General features: G+C 35.4%; 1 protein-coding gene across 2 annotated transcripts in view; it reads left to right on the top strand.

The window, feature by feature from the left end:
• The window catches only part of ROCK1 (Rho associated coiled-coil containing protein kinase 1), a 151,698-nt gene that overhangs the window by 2,268 nt on the left and 125,957 nt on the right, over positions 1-23,473 (top strand). For both annotated transcript variants that reach the window (XM_024580571.4, XM_024580572.4), the window contains exon 2: positions 21,750-21,831. In XM_024580571.4, coding sequence (XP_024436339.2) covers positions 21,750-21,831 — 82 coding nt within the window. The remainder of the gene's footprint in view (positions 1-21,749; positions 21,832-23,473) is intronic.

Here is a 23,473-nt window from a genome sequence, read left to right as displayed (position 1 = left end):
TTGAAAAACAGAAAGGCGGGTTGATGCTTAATACAATTTAAAACATTTATTGAATGAGAGTAGTGGGAGGAATTAGAACATGTCTTTCTAGTAAGGATTTCTATAACTTTTAGGAAGTCTAATTCTTCTTTTAATATTTATCAAATTTCCATATGGTATGTTTGCTTTTACTTTACTTTTTGATCACCTTATTCCATGAAGTAGTAGGGAGGGTATAGTACAGTAGGTTTTTTTTTTTTTTTTTTTTTAACTTTAGTGGTCTTTTAGGCTGTTAACTTGGCTTCATTTGATAGGAACCTCACAGATTTATTGAACTATGGTAAGTCATAGACTCTTTCCTTGGAAATCCAATCTATTTAGGAAAACAAGACCTAATCTCACATACATACACAGAAACAACGCAAAACACTTCACAGATTGAGAAAATATGGGATAAATTTCAAATAGTTGGTATAGGTAATATATGTTCTTGGGTATTGAAAATAAGCAATCACTGCGAGTTGGGTGAGCCAGGGTTGCTTATGACAGATGGATAGGATTTAGAAGGGTATTCATAGGGGGAGTGGAGGATAGCATGAATATGTGGAGGCTGGAGACATAACTGGCTATGACATGTTTAGGTGTGCAGAAGATAAAGTTGGAAGGATAGATTGGGGTTATAGTGTGGAGGATTTGATTGTTAGGCAAGGAGTTTACATTTTCTTTAGTATGTTGTGGTTATTAAATATTTGTAAACAGGACTGTGCCAGGATGAATGAAGAAAATGAATCTGGTAGTTGTGTGCAGAATGGGTTATATGGAAAGAGACTGGAGATAGGGTGAGGTTGGAGAGCTTTTAAAACGTTATTTAAATAGTCCTGAAGTTATTAAAGTCCAAAATTGGGGCATTAGAATGGGGAAGGAACCATTGAAGGAACTTAATTAGCAGGATTGGGAAGAAGAGGGAGCCAAAGGGAGAGAAACTAGTTAGATGATCCTAAAAATTTTGAGCCTGTGTTATATAGGGAGACTAGTGAAAACAGCAAAGTCAGTTTGGGAAAATAGCTTCGGAAGAATAGGCAACAGATAAATTCAATTTTAGATTTGTTGTATTTGAGTGGATACTGGGACAACCACAAAGAAATGACCTTTAGACTATTTGGCTCTTTGAAAGTGAGCTCATAATTAAAGATAACAGTTTGGAAGTCATTCATACAGAGATGCAAGTTGAAAGTGATATAACGATAAAGGGTAAAAGATGAAAGTTGAACAAAAGGAAGAGTCAAGAAGGTAGGCAATCAAGGCTTTTCAGAGTTAGGACAGCCAGGTATCTTGGAGCCCCAAAAAAATATTTTAAGAAAGAAAATAATCAAAAGACTGATTTTTTTTTCCCCTTGTAATTTTACAATCTTGGCCTCTTTGTTTGTTTAGTTTCATAATTGTTTATTGATAGCTGTTGAAATTTTGTTACCGTATTAATCTAAACTGATAAAGATGAAAAATTTTTTTGGAGACAGAATCCTTTTTCCAGTTTTGTAGTGTCTAGCATGAATTTTCTTTGCATGATATTTTATGTTTATCATTAAGTAGTCATTCATTCATTCTACCATTGAGAAACACTATCAAGTAATTTCATCTTTTTCTGTGAGTCTGTTCTTACTCTTCCCTCTCTGGATTTTGGACATCTTGTGTAGGGACAGTACCCCTTTTAAATCCTCACTGAGGATCTGTTTTTATTGATTTTAACCTAGGTATGTGCCTTGACCAGGGATCGAACCAGCAACCTTTTGGTATATGGGATGACACTCCAACCAACTGAGCCACCTGGCCAGGGTGGGCTGATACCCCTTTTAAATTAATTGCCTTTATCTATTATTTTGGTCTTTATTGATTTAGGTAACCGATACTTAGTGAGTATGTGTTATGTGCCATGTGCAGCACTCAGGTTCTAGGATTTATTTATTTGTTTGTTTGTTTATTGTAATCTCAAATTATATTTGTGCTTCACTTCCTTGACAAGATCCTCTCTTCAAAAATGAAAGTTCCCAAACTTGTTGTTATTAGAAGAATTTGCTGGTGAATATCTTTCAAATGACTTTACGCACCAAATAGTTTCTTTTGTTGTTGTTGAGGTACTAATGATGAGATTAGTACTTATAAAATAATGTAGCTGGAAAGAGCATTGGTAAATGGTTATCCAACCTTTTCTTGAACACGTGATTTATTCTAAGGAATATATAAATCTGTTTTTTATACTGCAAATAAAAATGCTAAAATAATCTTTATATACAAGATAATATTATGGTAACTATTTACTTGTTTCCTAGTTCATCCAAATTGCTCAACCTTACTTTTGTGTAAGTCAGGTTCTTTTCAGTACCATAAATGATTCTGTTGCCTAATGGTCCATGTTAGAGTTTATAGTGATAATGAAGAGCTGTTTTCCTTTTTTAACTTTTTTTTTTACCTTAGAATTATTTTTATTTGGGGCTTGTTAACAATTTCTCAGTAGTTTTGAATACTTTCGAAAACAGTAATGGGTAGAGTTTAATTAAGTCTGACTGCTCCAGAGGAAAAAATGCACGTGATTTGTAAATTAAAAAGGAAGAACAAAGTTAAGTGGGTGGGAGGGTTAGGTATACACTTGTCTTGAACTTTAATATTTCTTGAAAATACAGCTATCTTGTCTGTAGCATGTGTAGCACACTCCTGCAGGATGCCAGTTAAGAGCATGTCCTTTTTTTCTAGTTTTTGTTTAGCTGGTGGAGGTGTAGCAATGGGTGGGTAAGAAAGGAGGGAAGGGTATCAATATTAGTTGAACAGTGCATACAGAGTTCTAGCAAGGCTGTCCCTTTGGACATATTTGTTGCTACCACATTTTATTAGTTAGTTTTTTAGAATGTAGAAAGCAAACTTAAGTTTGTTTTTGAGGTTTTCTTCCTTTAAATTCTCTTTTCCTGGGCTTCTTGACCCAATGTTTTCCATCTTTTCATTGCTGATTTCTTTTTTCTCTTAGCCTCAGTCTCTGGCCTATGATATTTATCTTTCTCTTCATTTTCTTGGAGAGTTTATACATTCTTACAGCTTCAACTAGTATCATCACTATGCCCATGATATCCAAATGTTTATTTTTTAGTCTCATTTGTTTGTTTTAAATACTAAATATCTGACTGCCTACTAGGCATCTCTACTTAGATGTCACGTTATCATTCAGATTCCTCCTATTTCAAAATAAGATTTCTCCAATGCACTTACCTGTTTTGTCATCACTACCTGCTACTCTCCTTGTTGCACAGCTGGAATTTTTGTTCTGAACTTTAACTTTGATAGTCGTAGGCCACACATCAGATTATTTCAACAGATTTTGGCGAGCATCCCATATTTTAGATTATTGCTGTATATTTCCCCTGTATGTCCTGCCAGTTGAATAGATCGAATTTAGCATTATGGTGCTGGTGCTGAAAGAAAAGACCTGAAGTGATTAAATCTTTGGGACTTAAAGCTATATGCTTGCCATTGTTCATAATTAGTGAGTTAATGGGTGTTACCAGTATCAGTTGCATATCTGATCAATTTGGACCAGACCGTTTTGATGTTAATGTGTTGCAAGAATTATTTAGGAAAATAAATTACTCCGTTGATTTGTTCAGCAAATCTGTGTGTGGGGTCTAAACTTGGATTCAAATGTAGGCTTTGCAGTGTTCTAACTAGATGATTTTGGTGAGTTAATTCTTCAAGGCTCATTTCATTTTCAGGAAAGTGGGGGATAATGGTACTAGATTGTTTTAAGGATCAAGTAATATGGACAAAGCAATTATCACAGCATATGGCATTTAGTAAGCATTTGTTAATTGGTAACTATTATTTTTGTCATATTTATAGTGTTCCTGTTATACGCTAGTCATCATGCTTAGTTTGGAAATAGATATTTATTGTCTTTTCTAAGTGCAGAGGAATTTATCTGGCACCTCAAGTCATGCCCATAAATTCATAACCCAGCTGTACTTTATTGAAGTTTCTAAGCCAGTTGTAACTGAAAATGGAGACAGTGAGATGGAATTCAGTAGTCTCCAAAAGCCTGTTTATTCATTTAGTCGTATTCATAATATAGCGGTACCTGTTTTGTGCCAAGGGTTAAAATTGATAAGAAAGGCAGTTGGAAGCTGGTTTGTGAAAATTTAGTTGTTGCTTTCTTTCTTTGTGTATCTTTTATATTTTCAGTATATGTTAAATGGACTCTTGCACTACAAGCACTCTGTGGGTGTATAGAGAGGTGGCTCAGAGTTAACAGCTGAGACATGAATTGGGCCATTCATTAATCTCTTGAGTCAGAAATGTTTTTAATCCTGAAGGAGCCAATATAAAATTTTATAATGAACAAAGAGTAAATTTTCAGTTTTAGATTACATTTTATAACTTTACAGTTTAGTTTTATTTCATGATTATAAGTTTTGATGTGTACATATGGTGAAAACTAGAGATTCTATTATATATAACAATAGCCTACATACCACAAAATACTACATATTGAGTTGTATTGCTGAAGATAGTTCAGTAGTTCTACTTCTCCATTCCCATCCCCACTGAAAAAGAGGTACATTCATTTAGTTTACGTCCAGAGAATAGCTGATGAACACCACACTCATGTATGTACACGAATATGAGCAGATAGTACTGCATTTCACAGTGGAAAATATTTATTTTTTTAAAGTATGCTATTAGCATGGTGTAGTGAAAAGACTAGAGTAGAAATTCAGAGCACTGGCATATCCTTATTTTACTTTTAAATCTCTGTAACCAAGTAAATCCTTTTTCTTATCTGGGCTTCAGTTTCTCCATTTGTAAAATAGAGTTGGGCCATATAGTTGCTGATGTCTATGATGTCTCTAAAAATTCTGTGAGTCTTTATTTATTATACTTCCGTAAAAACTTTAAAAGTGTGTCATTGGTTTCTTATGTAAAAAATAAAAAGTTAAATGGTGTTGGTGTAAAAATATAAGAGTAGGAACCATCTTTTTAAGTGCTGTTTTTGAAATTAGTTCTTTATAGCTTTGGTAGATCATCCTAAACAAATTTTTAATTGTTATATTTGGCACTTACTCTTTTTTGCATTTGTGACTTGTGTTTATAACTCTAGGGGGTTTATACTTTTTGAACAAAGTAATGATTAAATTACTGATTTGTGTATCCTTCAAAATGTCTACATGTACTTTACTTCTCTAATATACCTGCTTTCCTTGTTTGGTATTGTGAAATATTTGAGTACATTTTCCTAATAGTTTCTAGACAATTAGTAGGAAGTTAGATGTTCAGATTTTGAGGTCTCAGACAGGGGAGAGGTTATCTTATAATTAATTCCTTTTAAAAGGTAGGCTAACCTGTGCTCCTTCTTTATTCCCATGTTTATTTGTTTTTACTATTTTGTTGTTATTTCCATACTTTATTTATAGTCTTTTATTCCATACTTCCTGTTTTGACCTTTGGCAAGAAATTGAAGTGTTATATGAGATTGTTCCCTGAAACTAATTTGGAAATACTAGACTGCAGTTAACTCTTTTTTTCTCATTGCTCTTATTCATTCATTTATTCGTTAAACAAAAGTTCATTTGGTATGTACTGTGTGCTCTGATAGGCATGAGGGACACCATGGTGAGGAAACACAAACATGGGCTCTGCTTCCATGGAATTTATAGTCTCAGGTGAAGAATAAATTATGAACAAATATGAGTGGGATCATGTTTGAAGGGGAGGTAAGAGATATGATCATGCCCTTTCTTTAAGTTTTAAGATATATTTAAAGACTTGTGATAAAGTAGTGTAAGTGTATAATTTTCAGATATGAGTGTAGATTCTCTGTATCGGATTCATTTGAGGATTCCCTAAAAATGTAATCTGGGCCCATGCCTAGGCAAACAAAATCGAAATTTTGGAGTATAAGTCCTAGGATTCTGCACAAGGTATGGATTCTTAGACATACACAAGTTTGGAAACTATGGTGATAGTGTAAAGAACATAGATTTTAATTTTGTTTGGTAATTTTTAAATGAAAAATTTTGCACATGCATTGAAGTGTAGGGGAAATAGGTGAATGAATCCCCATTACCCAGATTCTGCAATTTTCAAAATTTTGTCACACTTGTTTCATCAGTCACCGTTTTCCTTGCCAAAATACTTTAAAAGTAAATCCCAGATAATCATTTTATCCTTATCTATTTCAGTAAGCATCTTAAAAAAAATTTTTTTCTTATATTACTACAATGCCCATTATTGTGTCTAACAAAATTAAAAGCTCATTTGGTACCATTAATTCCCAGTTTATACTCAAATTTCTCTGGTTGTCTAAAATATTTTTTTACAGTTGCGCTATTAGAATTTGGATCCAAAGTCCACATGTTGTTTTTGTTTGTTGGATCTTTTAAGTCTCTTTCGAGAACTTAAGAATTTAATAACTTTCACTCATTATCTATAGCAGGGGTCCCCAACCTGTTGGGAACCGGCTGTCAGCGAAGCTCCCGCAGAGCTCCGCCTCCTGTCGCTCTGCCCGTCCCCCCAGTGGGCAAGCTAGTGAATCTCCTGAACTCTGTCTCCTGTCCCCCCTTGTCTTCCACCAAACCCGTCCCTGGTGCCAGAAAGATTGGGGACTGCTGATCTATAGAACTGTTTGTTTACCATGAAATAGAGGTCGTAAAATATAGGATTAATGCTGTAGTGTTTCTCTTTAATTGCCACTTTTCAGAGTTAGATATTTTGGAGCCTTAGTGTGATAGACATGCTACAGTTTGAGGGAAGTTTAAGAAAGACATTATTTTCAAAGATATATACAATATTTAAAGAATTTATGCATAGCACAGTACCCTGGAACTAGTAACAATGGAGATGAGAGCTGCAATCACCTCTAGACCTGAAAGGACACGGAAGAGAGCAGTTGGGGGAGGGGGTAGCTCCATGGAGAGGGCTGTTTGACAAGGGGTGTGATTTTAAGTGGAGAGAAGCATGTTTTAAGTGAGGGAACCAGGGGAATATAGGAGTATATCCTGGCCCTTATTGGCCTCTCACTCTACGGTCTCCTAACTGTGGTTTCCCATTGCCTGAAAAGCTAGTATGCAAAAGAACCTATTGATCCATTCCATAAGTGTTATTTAGCAAACAAGATATACCCAGCTTTTATTTATTTCTTTTTTTATTTTTAACATCATTATGGAAACCATTTAAATGGTTTTGGTGTGTTTCAGTCAGTTTTTGTCATTCTTGCTGATACTGTTTTTCCTATCTTTGACTAATAGGAACATTTTTGCATACCCCCCCACCCCCACTGGGTTCTGTGAAACAATTGTCCTCCACAAACTGTAACCTGGTGCCAAAAAGGCTGGGGACCACTGCTATAATTGACTCTGTAAATTGTAATTGAAAAATTGTATGCCTTGAACAGATAATATCTAGTCTGTGAACCTTGATGTATTTTAGAAGCATAATACAAAATTCACTAATTGAAACCATCTTCTTAAATTTCCAGCTTTATCAAAAAATTCTCTTTTAGGTATACATCTTCGATTTGTTCTTTCATAGATTGCTTAAATTTTACTACTTTCTTAAAAGTATGACAAAGAAAATGATTTTATGATTATCATTCACTCTTAAAGTGTTTACTTATCTCATCCTAATTGTATTTCCATCTCTCATTTATATAGTAATTTCTAGTCATGGAGATAGTATAACATAGTGGTTAAGAAAAGCATGGGCTCTGGAGTATGACTATATAATTTTTAATTCCACCCAGATCAGCCACTTACTAGCCTCCTGACTTTAGGCAAAGTTCTTAACTTTTTTAGGACTCAAACACATCATCCTCAAATGAGATTAATCATAGACTTTTATAGGGCTGTTAGGAATATTAAATGTGATAATGCAGGGAATGTGCTTTGAATAGTTGCCAGCATTTAATAAATGTTAGCTATCAATCATTATTGTCCTTGTCATTATTATATATATCTTTATAATTTGTCCTGGGAAAAGGACTTTTGTGCTAAGTGGATTATTATCCAACTCCCCACTCTATAAACTACCTTTTTATTTAGTTTTGTGATCTTGGACAAGTTATATAATGTCTTTGAACCTGAACATATTTAATTTGCAAAATGAGAATCATGAAAATACTTACTTCATAGGTTTTCATTATTAGGGTTAAATGAAATAATTTATATGCAAATGCCGTAATTTCATTCAGCTGTTAGTAGTAACTCATTTTCTTGCTTTACTGTTGTGGTGTAGACTTGATGAAGGTTCCACTGTAGTTAGAAATAATAAAATACTTAGAAATTTGTGAGAAGAGTGGAATGGGAATTTTAAGTATATTTAATTGATTATGCTATCCCAGTTGTCCCAGTTTTTCCTCTTTGTCCCCTCTTCTCCCAGCATACCCCTTCCCTCCAGCAGTGTGCCCTCCACCCCCAGTTCATGTCCATGGGTCATGCATATAAGTTCTTTGGCTTCCCCATTTCCTGTACTATTCTTAACATCCCCCTATTTTGTACCTACCACTTATGCCTCTTAATCCCTTAACCTTTTTTTAAAATATATTTTATCAATTATGCTATTACAGTTGTCCCATTCCCCCCCTTTATTCCCCTCTTCCCTGCACACCCCCTCCATGGGTCATATATATAAGTCCTTTGGCTTCTACATTTCCTATACTATTCTTAATTTCCCCCTGTCTATTTTCTACCTACCAATTATGCTACTTATTTTCTGTACCTTTTCCCCCTCTCTCCCCCTCCCACCTCCCCTATTGATAACCCTCCATGTGATCTCCATTTCTGTGATTCTGTTCCTGTTCTAGTTCTTTGCTTAATTTGTTTTTGTTTTAGATGTGGTTGTTAGTAACTATGACTTTGTTGTCATTTTACTGTTCATATTTTTTATCTTCTTTTTCTTAGATAAATCCCTTTAACATTTCATATAATAAGGGCTTGGTGATGATGAACCCCCTTTAACTTGACCTTATCTGAGAAGCACTTTATCTGCTCTTCCATTCTAATAAATGATAGTTTTGCTGGATAGAGCAATCTTGGATGTAGGTCCTTGTCTTTCATGACTTGGAATACTTCTTGCCAGCCCCTTCTTGCTTATAAGGTTTCTTTTGAGACATCAGCTGACAGTCTTAGGGGAGCTCCTTTGTAGGTAACAGTGTCCTTTTCTCTTTCTGCTTCTAAGATTCTCTCCTTATTTTTAATCTTGGGTAATGTAATTATGATGTGCCTTGGTGTGCTCCTCCTTGGGTCCTACTTCTTTGGGACTCTCTGAGCTTCCTGGACTTCCTGGAAATCTATTTCCTTTGCCAGATTAGGGAAGTTCTCCTTCATTATTTGTTCAAAAAAGTTTTCAATTTTTTGTTCTTCCTCTTCTACTTCTGGTACCCCCATAATTCGGATGTTGGAACGTTTCAAGATGTCCTGGAGGTTCCTAAGCCTCTCCTCATTTTTCCGAATTCTTGTTTCTTCATTCCGTTCTGGTTGAATTTTTGTTTCTTCCTTCTGGTCCACACTGTTGATTTGAGTCCCAGTTTCCTTCGCATCACTGTTGGCTCCCTGTACATTTTCCTGTGTTTCACTTAGCATAGCCTTCATTTTTTCGTCTAATTTGCAACCATACTCACCCATTTCTGTGAACATCCTGATTACCAGTGTTTTGAACTGTGCATCTGATAGGTTGGCTACCTCTTCATTGCTTAGTTGTATTTTTTTCTGGAGCTTTGACCCATTCTTTCATTTGGGCCATTTCTTTTGTCCCCGTGCACCTCTTCAGTAGTAAGGGGCGGAGCAACCCACATCACTGCCATTGTGAGGCTGTATGTGGGGGAGGGGTCCAAGAGGGAACAGTGCCTCTTGCTCTGCACTCTGCGGTATTCAGTCACTTCCCCAGCTACCCACAATCATATTGGGCCCTTCTGGTGCTGATTCCAGGGTGGGTGGGTTTGTGTGTATTCTAGGACCCTGTGGGTCTCTCCAATAAAATCTCCTGTGAGGCTGGGAGTTTCTCCCTCTCCTGCCTCAACCCCCACAGGTGTTTTCAGAGGTTTGAGGCTTTATTTCCCCCTGCTGAAACCCTGTGTCGTGTGGTCTGTCTCATTCCCCAGTTGTTTGTTCCTCCTGGTTTATCTGCACGTGACTGTAGGACTGCCTTCTCCACCAGACTCGGCCTCACTGGGTCCTCCCGCCGCGCTGCCTTGCCATCCAGGCCAGCCAGCCAGCCACTGCCTTGCTGCGAGTCATCTCCACCTGGCTGCCTGTCTCCGCCCCTCCTACTGGTCTGGATGAATGTTTCTTCTTTAACTCCTTGGTTGTCAGACTTCCATACATTTTGATTTTCTGTCAGTTCTGGTTGTTTTTTGTTTTTAAATTGTCGTTGTCCTTCTTTTGGTTGTGCGAGGAGGCACAGTGTGTCTACCTACGCCTCCATCTCTGCCAGAAGTCCCCTTAACCTTTTTTTTATTCTCCCCCTTCCCCTTCCCAGCTGATAACCCTCCAAATGATCTCCTATCATGATTTTGTTCTGTTCTAGTTGTTTGCTTAGTTTGGTGCCCTTCCTAGCTGTTCTCCTTGTAGAGGTTCATAGTGGTTGGGTTTGCGTGCATTCTAGGACTGTGTGGGCCCTTTAAATGGACTCTCCTTGAGAGACCAGCAGTCCCTTCCGCCACCCCAACCCCCACTGGTTTTTACAGACAAAAGTTATGAGGCTTTATTTTCCTGGTGCTGGAACCCTGGGCTGCGTGATCTGGCCTAGGACTGGGATTGTTTGCTCCGAAGGTATCAGTCCCAGTTTTTATCCACCATGCTTGAATGTGGGACCACCCAATCCTTTGGGCACCTCTGCTGCCACCTCTCCGGCACCATACCCTCTCTGCCCCTTATATCTGTCTGCATGAATATGGCCTCTTTAAATCCTTGGTTGTCAAGAGTTTCATACAGTTTGATTTTTCTGGCAGTTCAGGGTGTTTTTTGTTTTGAGGTTAGTTTTGATCCTTCTTGTGGTTGCACAAGGAGGTGAAGTGTGTCTGTGAAACCTCACAGAAGCAGTAGTGTAAGCTAATGGTAAATGGCTGTCCCTTGGTTCTTTTTTACTTTCTCATGCCCAGTGCTCATCTGGCCTGGCTCAAAGCTTTTTTTCTTTCCTTCTTCTTCTTCTTTTTTTTTTTTTTGCCTCTAGGGGCTTATCCTCACATTCCAGGTTGCTAACTGGCCTTTTGGCATTACCTGACTAAACCCGGTCCCCCATACATAGCTTCTACCATCTTTTTAAGTAGAAAGGAGGAAGAAGTTAGCAACATCATATAGCTTTTCTCAGATATTTTTACTGTATTTATTATAATTAAATTAATTGTAATCATAATATAAATAAAAACAATGGGCTTGTTCTGCAGTTGTAGCATTCAGGCTCAGTCCCTGCCTCTTCCTTTCTTCTAATAGTAGTTGCAGAGTAGCCACTGAATTTAATGAATTGAAGGTCAAGGGCTTTTAGAGATTTCTACTCCTTTTTACTTGTATTAATTATGAATCTTGATTGTAAAGGGCTGAACACCTGACCCAAATGAGCTTAAACAATAAAGAACATTTATTTTCCCTGAGTACTTTATAGAAAGACAATACTTTGTCCCCCAAAGTATATAGGATATATACTTTGTTTTATTTTGTTTGGTTAATCTGATTGTGGGGGTGTCAGATTTGATAAAGAAGTCCAAAAAAGTGTACCCTCAGTCATCATTGTAACTCCTCAGTACCTTGTATCTTTGCCTGTCAAAAGGAAAGAACCTGTTTTCTTAGGAACTTACGACAAAATTGGTTAAATGTGAACAGGCTATAAAAGAATAGTTTACTATATTAAAAAAGATTTTTTTGGCAAACATAAGATAAATGGAAATTCAGTGTTTCTATGAGGTTTAATATATATTTTTTCCTAAATGGAAACACTTCTTGATTATTTAAATAGCTCTTGGGCTTCTCAGCTGTTTTAATTTGAGCTATTGATGCTCAAGATAATGAGGTCTGTCTGGAAAAAGTCCAGCCATTGCTAATGTAACAAGAATGGTTTGTGTGACATACATGTAACCTGGCAGCCAAGGAGAGTGGACTGGAATGCTCATGTGTACACAATGACGACTTCACTGTACTAGTCAGTGGGGGCAGTAGATACTCTTGAGTGAGCATTTGTGATGTATGGTTGTTGCATTCAAAATGACTGAGTGAGTAAAGCAACAAATCTGCATCATATTTTGCATTAAGCTTGAACATTCCTCTGTGGAAATTGTTCAGATGATTCAGAAGGACACAGCTATGGGCAGCTGGTGATTGGCAGCCTCATCATGTCAACATGACCACTCATGTGTCATGTCTCATGCAGTTTTTTGGGGAAACATCAAATCACCCAGGTCACTCAGCCCCCCTATAGCCCAGATTTGGTGCCCTGTGACTTCTGGCTTTTCCCAAAGCTAAAATCACCATTGAAGGGGAAGAGATTTCAGACTATCAGTGAGACTCAAGAAAATGCGACAGGGCAGCTGGTGGCAATTGGGAGAACTTGAGAGGTCCCAAGGTGCCTGCTTTGAAGGGGACTGAGGCATCGTTGTCCTGTGTACAACGTTTCTTTATCTTCTTCAATAAATATTTCTGTTTCTCATATTATATGGCTGCATACCTTCTGTACAGACCTCACATAAGCTCCATAAGAGCAGGTATCTGATCATCTAGTTCACTGATATAGCATTAGTTCCTGGAGCAGTGCCTGTAATATTTAAAGTTTTCAATAAATATATGGGTGTTGAATTATTAGAAAATGTCTTTTGTTTTTGTGACAAAAGCCAAGAATGACTGATATAATGTTAAGAGATATGGTAAAATTGCCCTGGCTGGGTGGCTCAGTTGATTGGAGTGTCGTTCTGTACACCAAAAGGTCGCAGGTTTGATTCCTGCTCAGGGCACATACCTAGGTTGCAGGTTTGTTCCCCAGTTGGGGCACATGAAAGGCAACTGATCAATGTTTCTCTCTCACATTGATGTCTGTCTGTCTGTCTTTCCCCCTGCCCCCAACCTTCCTCTCTCTCTAAATATCAATGAACATGTTCTCCGGCAAGGATTAAAAAAAGAGAAAGAGATGGTAAAATTGGTAGTTTATTTAAGTCTAAACTATATGTATTCTTGGGAGATAACATCTTAAAACTATAAGCAGTCTGTATAAAGATATTTTCCCTCCCTTGCTATCTCTGAATTTTAGATGAGGTGCCAAAAATCAATAATACCCATTTTTATGAGGCTTTGCACATTCATTATTTTGTTTAATCTTTACAACAATACTGTGGGCTGGGTGAGGCAAGTATTCATCTCACTTTGTAAATGAAATTAAACCATAGAAAAGGTAAATGAATTGCCCAACAACATATAGCCAATAGGTGACAGGCTTTCTGATCCTTGATCTATAGGACAATAGAGCACCAAAGTTGCCACAGAGAGGTGTTTATTCCATAGCACTTAGGAAAGTGCTTTACACGGAATGCATTAACTGAAAAATATTTAAATTGACTGAAAAATACGAGGATTGGTAAAGAATGGAGTGTAGGTAGATGAGATAGAAAATAATAGGGAAAAGATCTTAGTGTTCATTGACTGGGTTGGAGCAGTGGTCTGGAACTTAACTGAATGAAAAGTGGGAGCCAGTTCTTTGGCCGAACCTGTAGGTATATTGATTGCAAGGTTCAAATAGCTGCCTGCTAAAACATATCTTTGTTGGACCTGACATACCAGGAAAGTGAATGGTGGTAGGCAATCTAAGTAAGCTATGAAGCATGGAGATCTGAAGTAGAATAAAATTAACAATTACAGTGGTGATGGTTAATGACAGCATGTACGTAATTTAACAGTAGGAAATAGTATTTTACTGAATTGGTATGAAGTAAGATATGGGATGACTTTGGGAAATATTAAAAAAAATTAATATCCCTGTTTTTGGCAAATGTATTACTTAGAACTGAATGTTTATCAGGGGCTGGTAATGGAATAGGGAATTGATTACAAAGAGGTTTGAGGAAACATTTAGGGTGACAGAACTTTTCTGTATCTTGATTGTGGTGGTTGGTGGTGGTAGTTGTTACACAACTGTATGTTTGTCAAAATTAATAGAACTGTAAACCTAAAAGGGATGAATTTTACTTAATGTGAATTATGCCCCAAATAGCCTTTTTAAAAAGGGAAAAGAAAATACTTATTTGATACAGGGATTAATGGTTCCTTGACAGAACTGAACATTTGTTACTGTCAGTAATATGGCCTTTGAATATGAAGGATATGTCATTATGTAATTTCTTATGTGTATATACACATCACTTGGAAAGGACTTGTGCTGACTGTATTTTGAAGTATAACTATTGTAAATAACTGATAATATTTGTGACAAGTGATAAAACTAGAACTTTCAGGTAAGAATTAGAATTTTGGAAAACTTGTACATGCTATCCGAACTTGACAGCTAGCTCCCCAATGTCTGAAGACTTTCTCAAGAGGTTGATAGTGACATTAAATGTGAGCTTCTAATATTGTATGTGAAATGTGTCAGCATTTGGAAGAGTTCATAATTCAGTGAGCCATATTTTCTAACTGACCAATGCATGATGTTATAAAACCATCCATGAGAAAAATGCATTCAAAGTGCAAGATAGATCAATAAATTTTAATGTTGCAAAGTGAGTGCAAAAAGTTCATTGATACAGTTTCAGGTTCCATATTGCAACTGACCTTTAAGAAACACTCTTGTCAAGTTTGATGTAGTAGTAAACAATTTCTACAATTATTGAAAAATGCTATTAATACACTCTTCCTTTTTCAATCAAAGTATCTATGTGAAGTCAGATTTTCTTACCTCAACCAGGACACTGTATTCCAACAGATTGAATGCAGAAGTAGCTTTGAGAGTCCAGCTATCTTCTATTAGGTGAGACAATGGAGATTTGTGAAAGTGTAAAATAATGCCATTCTTACAAATTAAAAGTCATTCTCATAAAAATGTTTATATTAACATGTAACGGATTTTTTAAAAAAAGATTCTATTTATTTTTAGAGAGAGGAGAAGGGAGGGGGAAAGAGAGGCAGAGAAACATTAGATGTGTGGTTGCCTATTGCACTCCCCCAACTGGGGACCTGGCCGACAATTCAGACCTGTGCCTTGACTGGGAATTAAACCAGTGACCCTTTGTAACAACATTTGAAGTGAATTTCTTGACTGTAAATTGACTTGCCCCACCTCCATCTTATTCTTTCTAAAATCTCTTCGTTAAGGATTAGTTCAAATTTCATCTCCTTTACGAAACCCTAGTTGATTAAATAGTCCTCTTTTTTTTCGTGAGTACCTACTTATTACATGGAGGATCCTGTATTTACTTTTTTTTACCTAATAACCAAAGAACTCCCAAAGACAGGAAGTATTTATTACTATTATTATTATTTATTATTATTACTATTAGTATTACTACTACAACACTACATGTTTTCCTACAAAGGGGAAGCAGGCATAAATAAGTACAGTATTACAATTAAATGTTATAATTCCTATAATAGAAAATACATAGGAGGTCATTGTTAATATTTTCTCAGTGTGTTTGGGGAAGGCAGCATACAGTAAGTGACATTGAGGCAGTCTGAATATAAGTAGTGTTCACATTCCAGCTGGAGAAAAGAGCAGGTGCAAAGGCAGTGGGGAAGGGTGAGTGTGGCCTATTTGACATTACTGCATACATGCCAGTGTTCTTTAGGACAATTATAGTGCAAAAAAATTAAGTATTCTAAATATTTAATAAAACATACAATGGCACTTCCAAATCAGTCTCCAACTAAATATAGACTTAATATAATGAGCACACACTAAGTATATAGACTGTATAACTTAGTTGAAGACTGATTGGGAAGTGCCATTGTAGAGATACATGCATGTAGAGAAAATGAGTCTTAGGAAGTATTGGCATGTATGTAGTAATGTCACACTGGTTAAATAGATTTTAACTGTGTTTAACATCAGAAGTTCAAGTTCTCTGAGGAAATTGTTTTCATTTTCATATTAGCACTTAATATTGAGAAATTCCTTGATCTCTTTACCCAGCAAAGAGATTTATATGTGCCAAAAATATTTTTTTTAATGGTACATTCTCTGTCATCAAGTTTGACAGAAGTCTTTTAGTACCAAGGGTCAGCCTATTTGAGAAGTAGTTTGGTGTTTTGGAAGCCTTGGTTTTACTGCTGTAATTGCAGTAGATTTTTTGGTAGTTTCTAAAAAACATGTCCACGTTTAAAATAGTAACCATTTTGAAATTTTACTTAAAAATTATTTTTTAATACACAGTATACCTTTCTTTCTTAGTGCCGCTATATTCTTGTACTTTATAACAAATCTATTATTACTATTACTGATGGATCTAACCCTAAATCATATTTTCCACAGGACTCTTAATTTTGTAATTCAGGCTATTCAGAGAACTAAAGTTTGCAGCAGTATTCAGTTGAATTGCTCCTGCTTTGCCTTTTGATTAAGCTCTGTTGTGAGATAAATATAACTGGAGCTTTTCTCTCTCCTAACACCAGCACTTCTTAAGAAATATGAAATGTAAATGTTCACTTCTTTAGAGATTCTTGTAAAATGTTAAACTTGTAATTAATTGTACCTGCCTTTGTGTATTTATGTGAAAGTACTTCTCCAGTATGACTAGCTTCTTTCACAATATACTGCTATAACTCATCTTTTATCATTGGTAAACTATGAGTAGCAAAGAATTTAATTACTATAGTTCTTTGACATTGATTGGCTCCTCTATTATATATCCTCTCTCCTACAAATCTTAAATTGATGATTAAGCTAGATAATGAACAGGTTTTGAAAGTAGAGGGTAGCTTGCTTTCATGTCTAAACCATAAAATTAAGTGGAGTAGTAGTAGGACTGCATGCTTTGGTTGTCATTCCCTGTGAATTGTTTTTGCTCTTGGACAAATATTAATTTCCGTTAAGGTCCTGAATTCTGGTACTAGAATATGGACTTTAGGGAGCTGGGAAGTCTTATTTTTAATTATTTCATAGAACTTTAGAGTGTTGAATAAAAGTCAGGATTTCTTGCCCCCATGTATGGATGGATGCAGACATTCCTTGTGTTGTGTAGCTTCTTCACTGCATTAAAGGGGAAGCCTGAGTTCCTGTTCCCTGCCCCAGTGTTTTGACCCCCCTTAGCTACTGTTGTTTTATGTTTTAGATTATGCTAGAAGAATATCTTCTTGTCTGTTCTATTTCTCTGATAAAAGGCATATAATTTTTGCCTGTGGATGATAGTGAAAAGCCATATACCATCTCATACTACTGTAAGCCCAAACACCTAGTGGCCATTAGTGAGGCAGCTAGTTTCTATTAACAAAAGCATGGTCAAATTCCTTGGTTAAGTAAAAGTCAGATGTTCCATGTTAAAAAAGAACAAAATCATAGATGGAATTACTATAGTGGGGAAGGGCTTAACATCATGATCTAAGATTTAAGTTTTTATGCCATATCACTAAAAAGTACTTTCTCTTTATGTCATTTCTATCAATATGAGACTAAACTTAGAGCAACTGTTAGCTGAAGAAATAAAGGAAAGGAAGTGGGACTATTAAGGACCAAATACTTCACATATTTCACTTATTTAATTCTCTCAAATCTATTTTGAATTGTAGGTAGTTAACTTTCTTTTTACAAAAGAGAAAACTGAGGCTCAGAAAGACTGGGGCTTGTTCTTCCAATAGAAACATACAAATACCCGTAGTTTTCTTTAAAATGCTTTTGCTTTATTTTTTATGTTTGAATTACTTGAATCCATGGAATTCATTTTACTATTAAGCATGACTGAAAAATCATTCTTCTCTATGGTGCTGTCCTGTATGCAAACAACATTTACCAAAGTGATGCTTTTTGTCAGTCCCATCTTGCCCCTGGCCTCACTATTGAATGGGCAATTCTCTTGCCCTTTCACTGCAGCAGGTCCCATAGTATTGGTTAATGCTGTTCAGTTCAGTGGCATTTATTGAGTTCTTACTATGTATTTCAGATTGGATACTTTTAGTCATAAGAAGTAGGCAATTCAACGCAAACTGAGCTTATCCATAAGGAAAATGTATTAAGAAAGCTTGGGTAAAGTGGCCGCAGACAGTGTAGGTTAATTCAGTGCTTCAACAAACATCAAGGACTCAGGTTCCTTCCATTCTTTGCCTCTGTTGTCCTCATTGTGTTTAGCTTTGTCCTCCTGCTAACTTCCCTTGTGGCTGCAAGATAGCTGCTATTGTTTAAGGTGTCACACACAGACATGACAGTTTCTCATGACTATGTCTTAAATGTATCTTTTCAAGAGAGAAGAAACTTTTCCCAGGAATCTTTCTGTAGGTTTTCCCTTGTGTCTCGTGTACCTGATTGTTACCTTGTTCCTGTATTTAGGATGAACACTGGCAAACGTAATGAGCCTCCTTTTTTGCCTTGGATTAATCAGAACCAGCCTCCTGGAGTTAGGGACAGTCTTTTCCTCCTTGGAGGCTCATAGTCTCTTGAAGGAAAGTGGGTAGCCCAAACAAAATGAGGGTTAAATTAGGAAGGTAGAAATAATAGTTGGAGTAGGAGAGCTAACAGTGTCCACTATACTTTGATTAAAATGTAGTGCTCAGTTCTGGGGTTTAGCTTACTGAAGACATTTGAAATCTAGCTGTAAGGATTGAAGTAAAAAATAATTCAATTACAAGGAGAATTGTCAGTTTTAATAGGTAGTTTAGGGAAGGTTGTGTAGAAGGGGTAGTGGTATACTAGAGAAAACATGGGATTTTGAGTCTTAGCTAGTATACTTTCTAATTATAATTAGAAGAATGACTGGTGATTTTCTAATAATTTTTGAATAATACATCTTGGGTCTAAATATACATGTTTATTTTCTATTCGTAATTTCATTTTTAAGATTGAGGATTTTTTAAATTACATTTTTTATCATGGTCATGTTATATCTATAACTACTAGACTGAGTATTTTGATTCTTACACAGCTTACTAGCTAGCTGTGTGGCACTGGGCAAGTCAGTTAATATTTCTGATTGTTATTTGCCTTGGGTATAAAATGGGGGAATTAAACAAGGTAAATTTTGAGGTTCTTTTCTGTCCAACATTTGGTAATTTTTATTTGATATTAGAAAATAATTTAAGATAATATAAATTTAGATGTGTTGAACCTTTGAAAACTGGAATGTGTCTTTAGAAGTAGTAGATGTTTACTAGAAGCTCTTTAAAATAATAGTTGTTATAAAGTATAATAATGTATTGAGGTTATCTCATTGTACCTACTTGCATTTCTCAGACAACAGTAAGGTTACAGAATTTGGCCTAAAATTGTTCTTATGTAGCTAATAGTATAGTAGTCCCCCTTATCCACAAGGAATACATTCCAAGACCCCCAGTGGATGCATGAAACTGTGGATAGTACCGAACCCTGTATACACTATTTTTTCCTCTACATACATGCCTACACCTTATGGCTTCTCTTTGGCATATCTGAATTGTCAACATCACTACTCTTGCACTTTGGGGGCATTACTCATTATTAAGTAAAATGAGAGTACTTGAACACCAGCATTGTGATAATGTGACAGGATTTGATAACCAAGATTGTTACAAATGACTAAGGGGTGGGCAGCATATATGAGTGCAGAGTGGATATCCTGGACAAAGGGATGATTCACATCCCAGGCAGGGTGGAGTTGGGATAGTGCGAGATTTCATCATGCTACTCAGAATGGCACACAATTTAAAACTGATGAATTGTTTATTTTTGGAATTTTTTATTTAATGTATTTGGGCTGAGGTTGACCCTGGGTAACTGTAACCATGAATAAGGGGGTACTACTGTATTTTCACTCTTCTGTTGCCTGTATAATTTTTTGGAATGACATGATGCATGAAACTTAGTGTTTAAGAAAAATATTATTTCTTGAATATTATATTGGCTTTACTGTTTAACCTAAAAAACCATTGGTTTATTGTACATTTTATGTCTACTTGTACAGGTCATTTTTCAGGGTGCTATGGAAGAAAATGAGATGTTAACTGTGATTTCTGCCTTAAAGAACTTAAAATCTAGTCAAAAATTTAAAAATATATTCGTATTTAATTTACCTTTTCCTAGAAAACAGCGAATTCAGATATTTATTGGCTTGGTTTCTCAATTTAGAACAGACCAGACATCAGTTTATTTTTTAAAAATCAAGTTCTCATATAAAGGTTCTCATCTCTTTTCTGTAAAAATATTCAAATGGCTTGTAAGACTCTAAGAAACATAATCAATAGAAGAAAAAAGCAAACAAAATACAACCAGAGACATTGAGGTTGGGAACAGTCTAGCAGTGGCCAGGGGGGAGTGGGGTGGGGACAGTGGGAAGAGGGGATTGCAGGAACTATTATGAAGGACACATGGACAAAATCGGGGGGGATGGTGGGGGTGGGGGAGGGAGGTGGGTTCAGCTGGGGTGGGAGGGAGGGAAGGGGAGAAAAGACATACAACTGTAATTGAATAACAATAAAAATAAAAAAAAAAAGACTCTAAGAAATGTATCTCAAGGATAGAAGAACTTGTTTTAGTGGAGGAGCTTTTTCTTCAAATTTGCACAGACCTCTGAATTTTAAAAAGCCAGTCTAGGGTGGGTTGTTGATCTCTCTCTTCAAACAGTCAACAACATTGGTTTTGCTAGTGGTCTTCTCCATGGTCAATTCCATTTCATGCAATGATATATTTTAAAGCCTTGAATCTGCTTTTTGGTTTCCTTGGGGAATATTTTAAGTATTCTAAAACAACTGGGTGATTCACACCCATGGCTTAACATAAAATATAAACTGTATATCCTCTGGCTTTAATTTCTCCTTTTATGAACATGACTATACAGGGTCTGCAGAAGGTATGTTTCCTTTTGCTACTTCTGTTTTTATTCTTCGGCAAAACTAGATTTTCCCAGATAAATAAAGTGAAAATTACTTGGATTATCTGAATTTTTCTCCTGCTCCTGCTTACATGGCTGTATGTAACCCAAATAGATGGACTCCCACTTCGACACTGATGGTTACACGTTCACATTGCCCTGCACTTGTTCAGAAGTAAAATTAAAAGCCAGTGTTTGTCCTTTCCTAATGGCTTCCCTAGAAAGTGATTCAAGGAAAGAAAACTTTTATGAAAACCCTTATGAAACTTTTATGAAATTGTATTTTATAATTAAATATACTTTATAAAAATATATCAAACTGCAGAATTTATTTTACACTAAACTTTACAGTTCAGGAACTACTATTTTGCATCTACCTTGTAAAATATGTATAATCACAAAGATAAGCCATTTGTTTTTTATGCATGTCTGTGAAATAAAGATAAATGCAGTAGTAAGGGGGAGTGAAAAGTAAAATTTTATGCCTTGATTAGGGGAAAAGGGCATGAGTTGAAGTCATTTGTAGCCAATTGGTGGTTGTGTTGCTGCTCCACAGTCTGGGAAAGTTGAAATATGAAAAATCTGTATGTGAAATAAAAACAAATTTTCTCTTCTCCCAGTACTCATGTAACCTTATAGAAGGTGTTAACTGAATGCAAGATGTATGAGAAAGGGCCAATTAAAAATTAAAAGGTGTATTTGATTCTTTATTCATAAAAAAGGAAAGTGTTCATAGAGTGACTCAAAAATCTAACATTTTGTTTGTTTGTTTGTTTAGGATGGATTGGATGCTTTGGTATATGATTTGGATTTTCCTGCCTTAAGAAAAAACAAAAATATTGACAACTTTTTAAGCAGATGTAAGTAATTTTTGTGGAGGTTAATGACAGACTATATATAATGAACTCTTGACTTAGATAATTTAAGCCTTCCCTCCCCCTGCCCCTTCTGTCTATTCTTTGGTTATTTCATCAATAGTTTGTACATAAAATGAGTGAAAAGGGAAAGAAACTTTATTAGTTAGTTTGGGTGCCTAATAGGATAATCTATAAAATATTTTGCAGAAAAGGGAATGGAAAGTAAATGGCTAAAATAAGTATATTAAAATAAGCGTATACATGCATGTACATTAAAATTCAATAAAGTTACATTCTCTTTTTCTTCTATAAATGAATGAGCTATTATATTTTAATACCTGCAGGTAAGAATAGATTACATATGAAAAGCCCCCCTTGAGATATGAGAATTTCCTTCATGAAAGGTGGCTTGTATTTAAGTTTTACAAATATTCTTTTCTAAAAACATTGTTTGGATTTTGATATTAGATACATTTAGGTTGGGTTGTTTTTAGTGTTATCTTTCGAGTTTGGTTACATATATTTTATTAGAAAGGTTTTATTTTTTTATAATAGTTAAAGGTTTTTACTTTTTTGTAATTTATCATTTCTACATTTGGAAATCTTGCCTTAGAATTTTACTTACCAATTTTATGTTGTTTTAGTTTTCTATTTTTTTTAAATAAAAATATTTATGCAGCCTTAATTTTATTTTGGAATATGTTGCCAGATTCTGAATAGGAACTTTTTAAGTAATAAAAGTTTACTTAATTTCTCACATCTTACTGAAATTGCAGGAGAATTTTATTCTTGTTTACATTTGCTTCCCTCCCTACTTAATAATGTAGCAAAAGAGCAAAAAAGATGGAGAAACATGACTATTTCTTATTTGAAGGGAGGCAAAGGATAAATGCACATTAATACAAAGGGGAGTGTGTATTTTTGTAGAGTTGGGTTAGCAAGAATTGGACCATATGTTTTCTTAATCTGTTACTCCTTTTGCTATGCAACATTTTTTCATAATATTAAGTATGCCATTATATACTACATTTTATAAACAGAAACATCAGTATAAATAAGTAAAGTAAAATGAAAACATAAAGCTAAAGTAAATTATTTTAACTGACAAATATGTGTATTTTAGTCCAGCTTCTATTTTTTGTTCTTTAAACTATTTTTAAATTTTATTTTTCAATTAATGGTTTACATTCAATATTATTTTGTTATTAGTTTCAGGTGTACAGCATAGTGGTTAATCATATACTTAATAAAGTGTTCCCGCTGATATATCCAGTACTCGTCTGGCACTATACATAGTTATTACAGTGTTATTGACTATTCCATATGCTGTACTTAAAATCCCTGTGACTGTTTTGTAACTACAAATTTATACTTCTTAACCCCTTCACCTTTTTCACACAGTCCCTTATACTCTCTACCCTCTGGTAACCATTAGTCTATTCTCTACAAGTCTGTTTCAATTTTGTTTGTTCATTTATTTTGCTCTTTAGATTGCATCCCCATACAAGTGAAATCATATCTCACTTGTTTTTTTCTGACAGACTTATTTCACTTAGCATAATACCCTCTAGGTCCATGCATGTTGTTGTAAATGCTGAGATTTCATTTTTTAATTTTATTATTATTTTTTGTCCTCACTTTAGGA

Source organism: Desmodus rotundus, chromosome 10 (assembly GCF_022682495.2).
Source record: "Desmodus rotundus isolate HL8 chromosome 10, HLdesRot8A.1, whole genome shotgun sequence".
Classification (NCBI taxonomy): domain Eukaryota; kingdom Metazoa; phylum Chordata; class Mammalia; order Chiroptera; family Phyllostomidae; genus Desmodus; species Desmodus rotundus.
The sequence above is the reverse complement of the archived record's forward strand: the minus strand, read 5'-3'. Positions and strand labels throughout refer to the sequence as shown.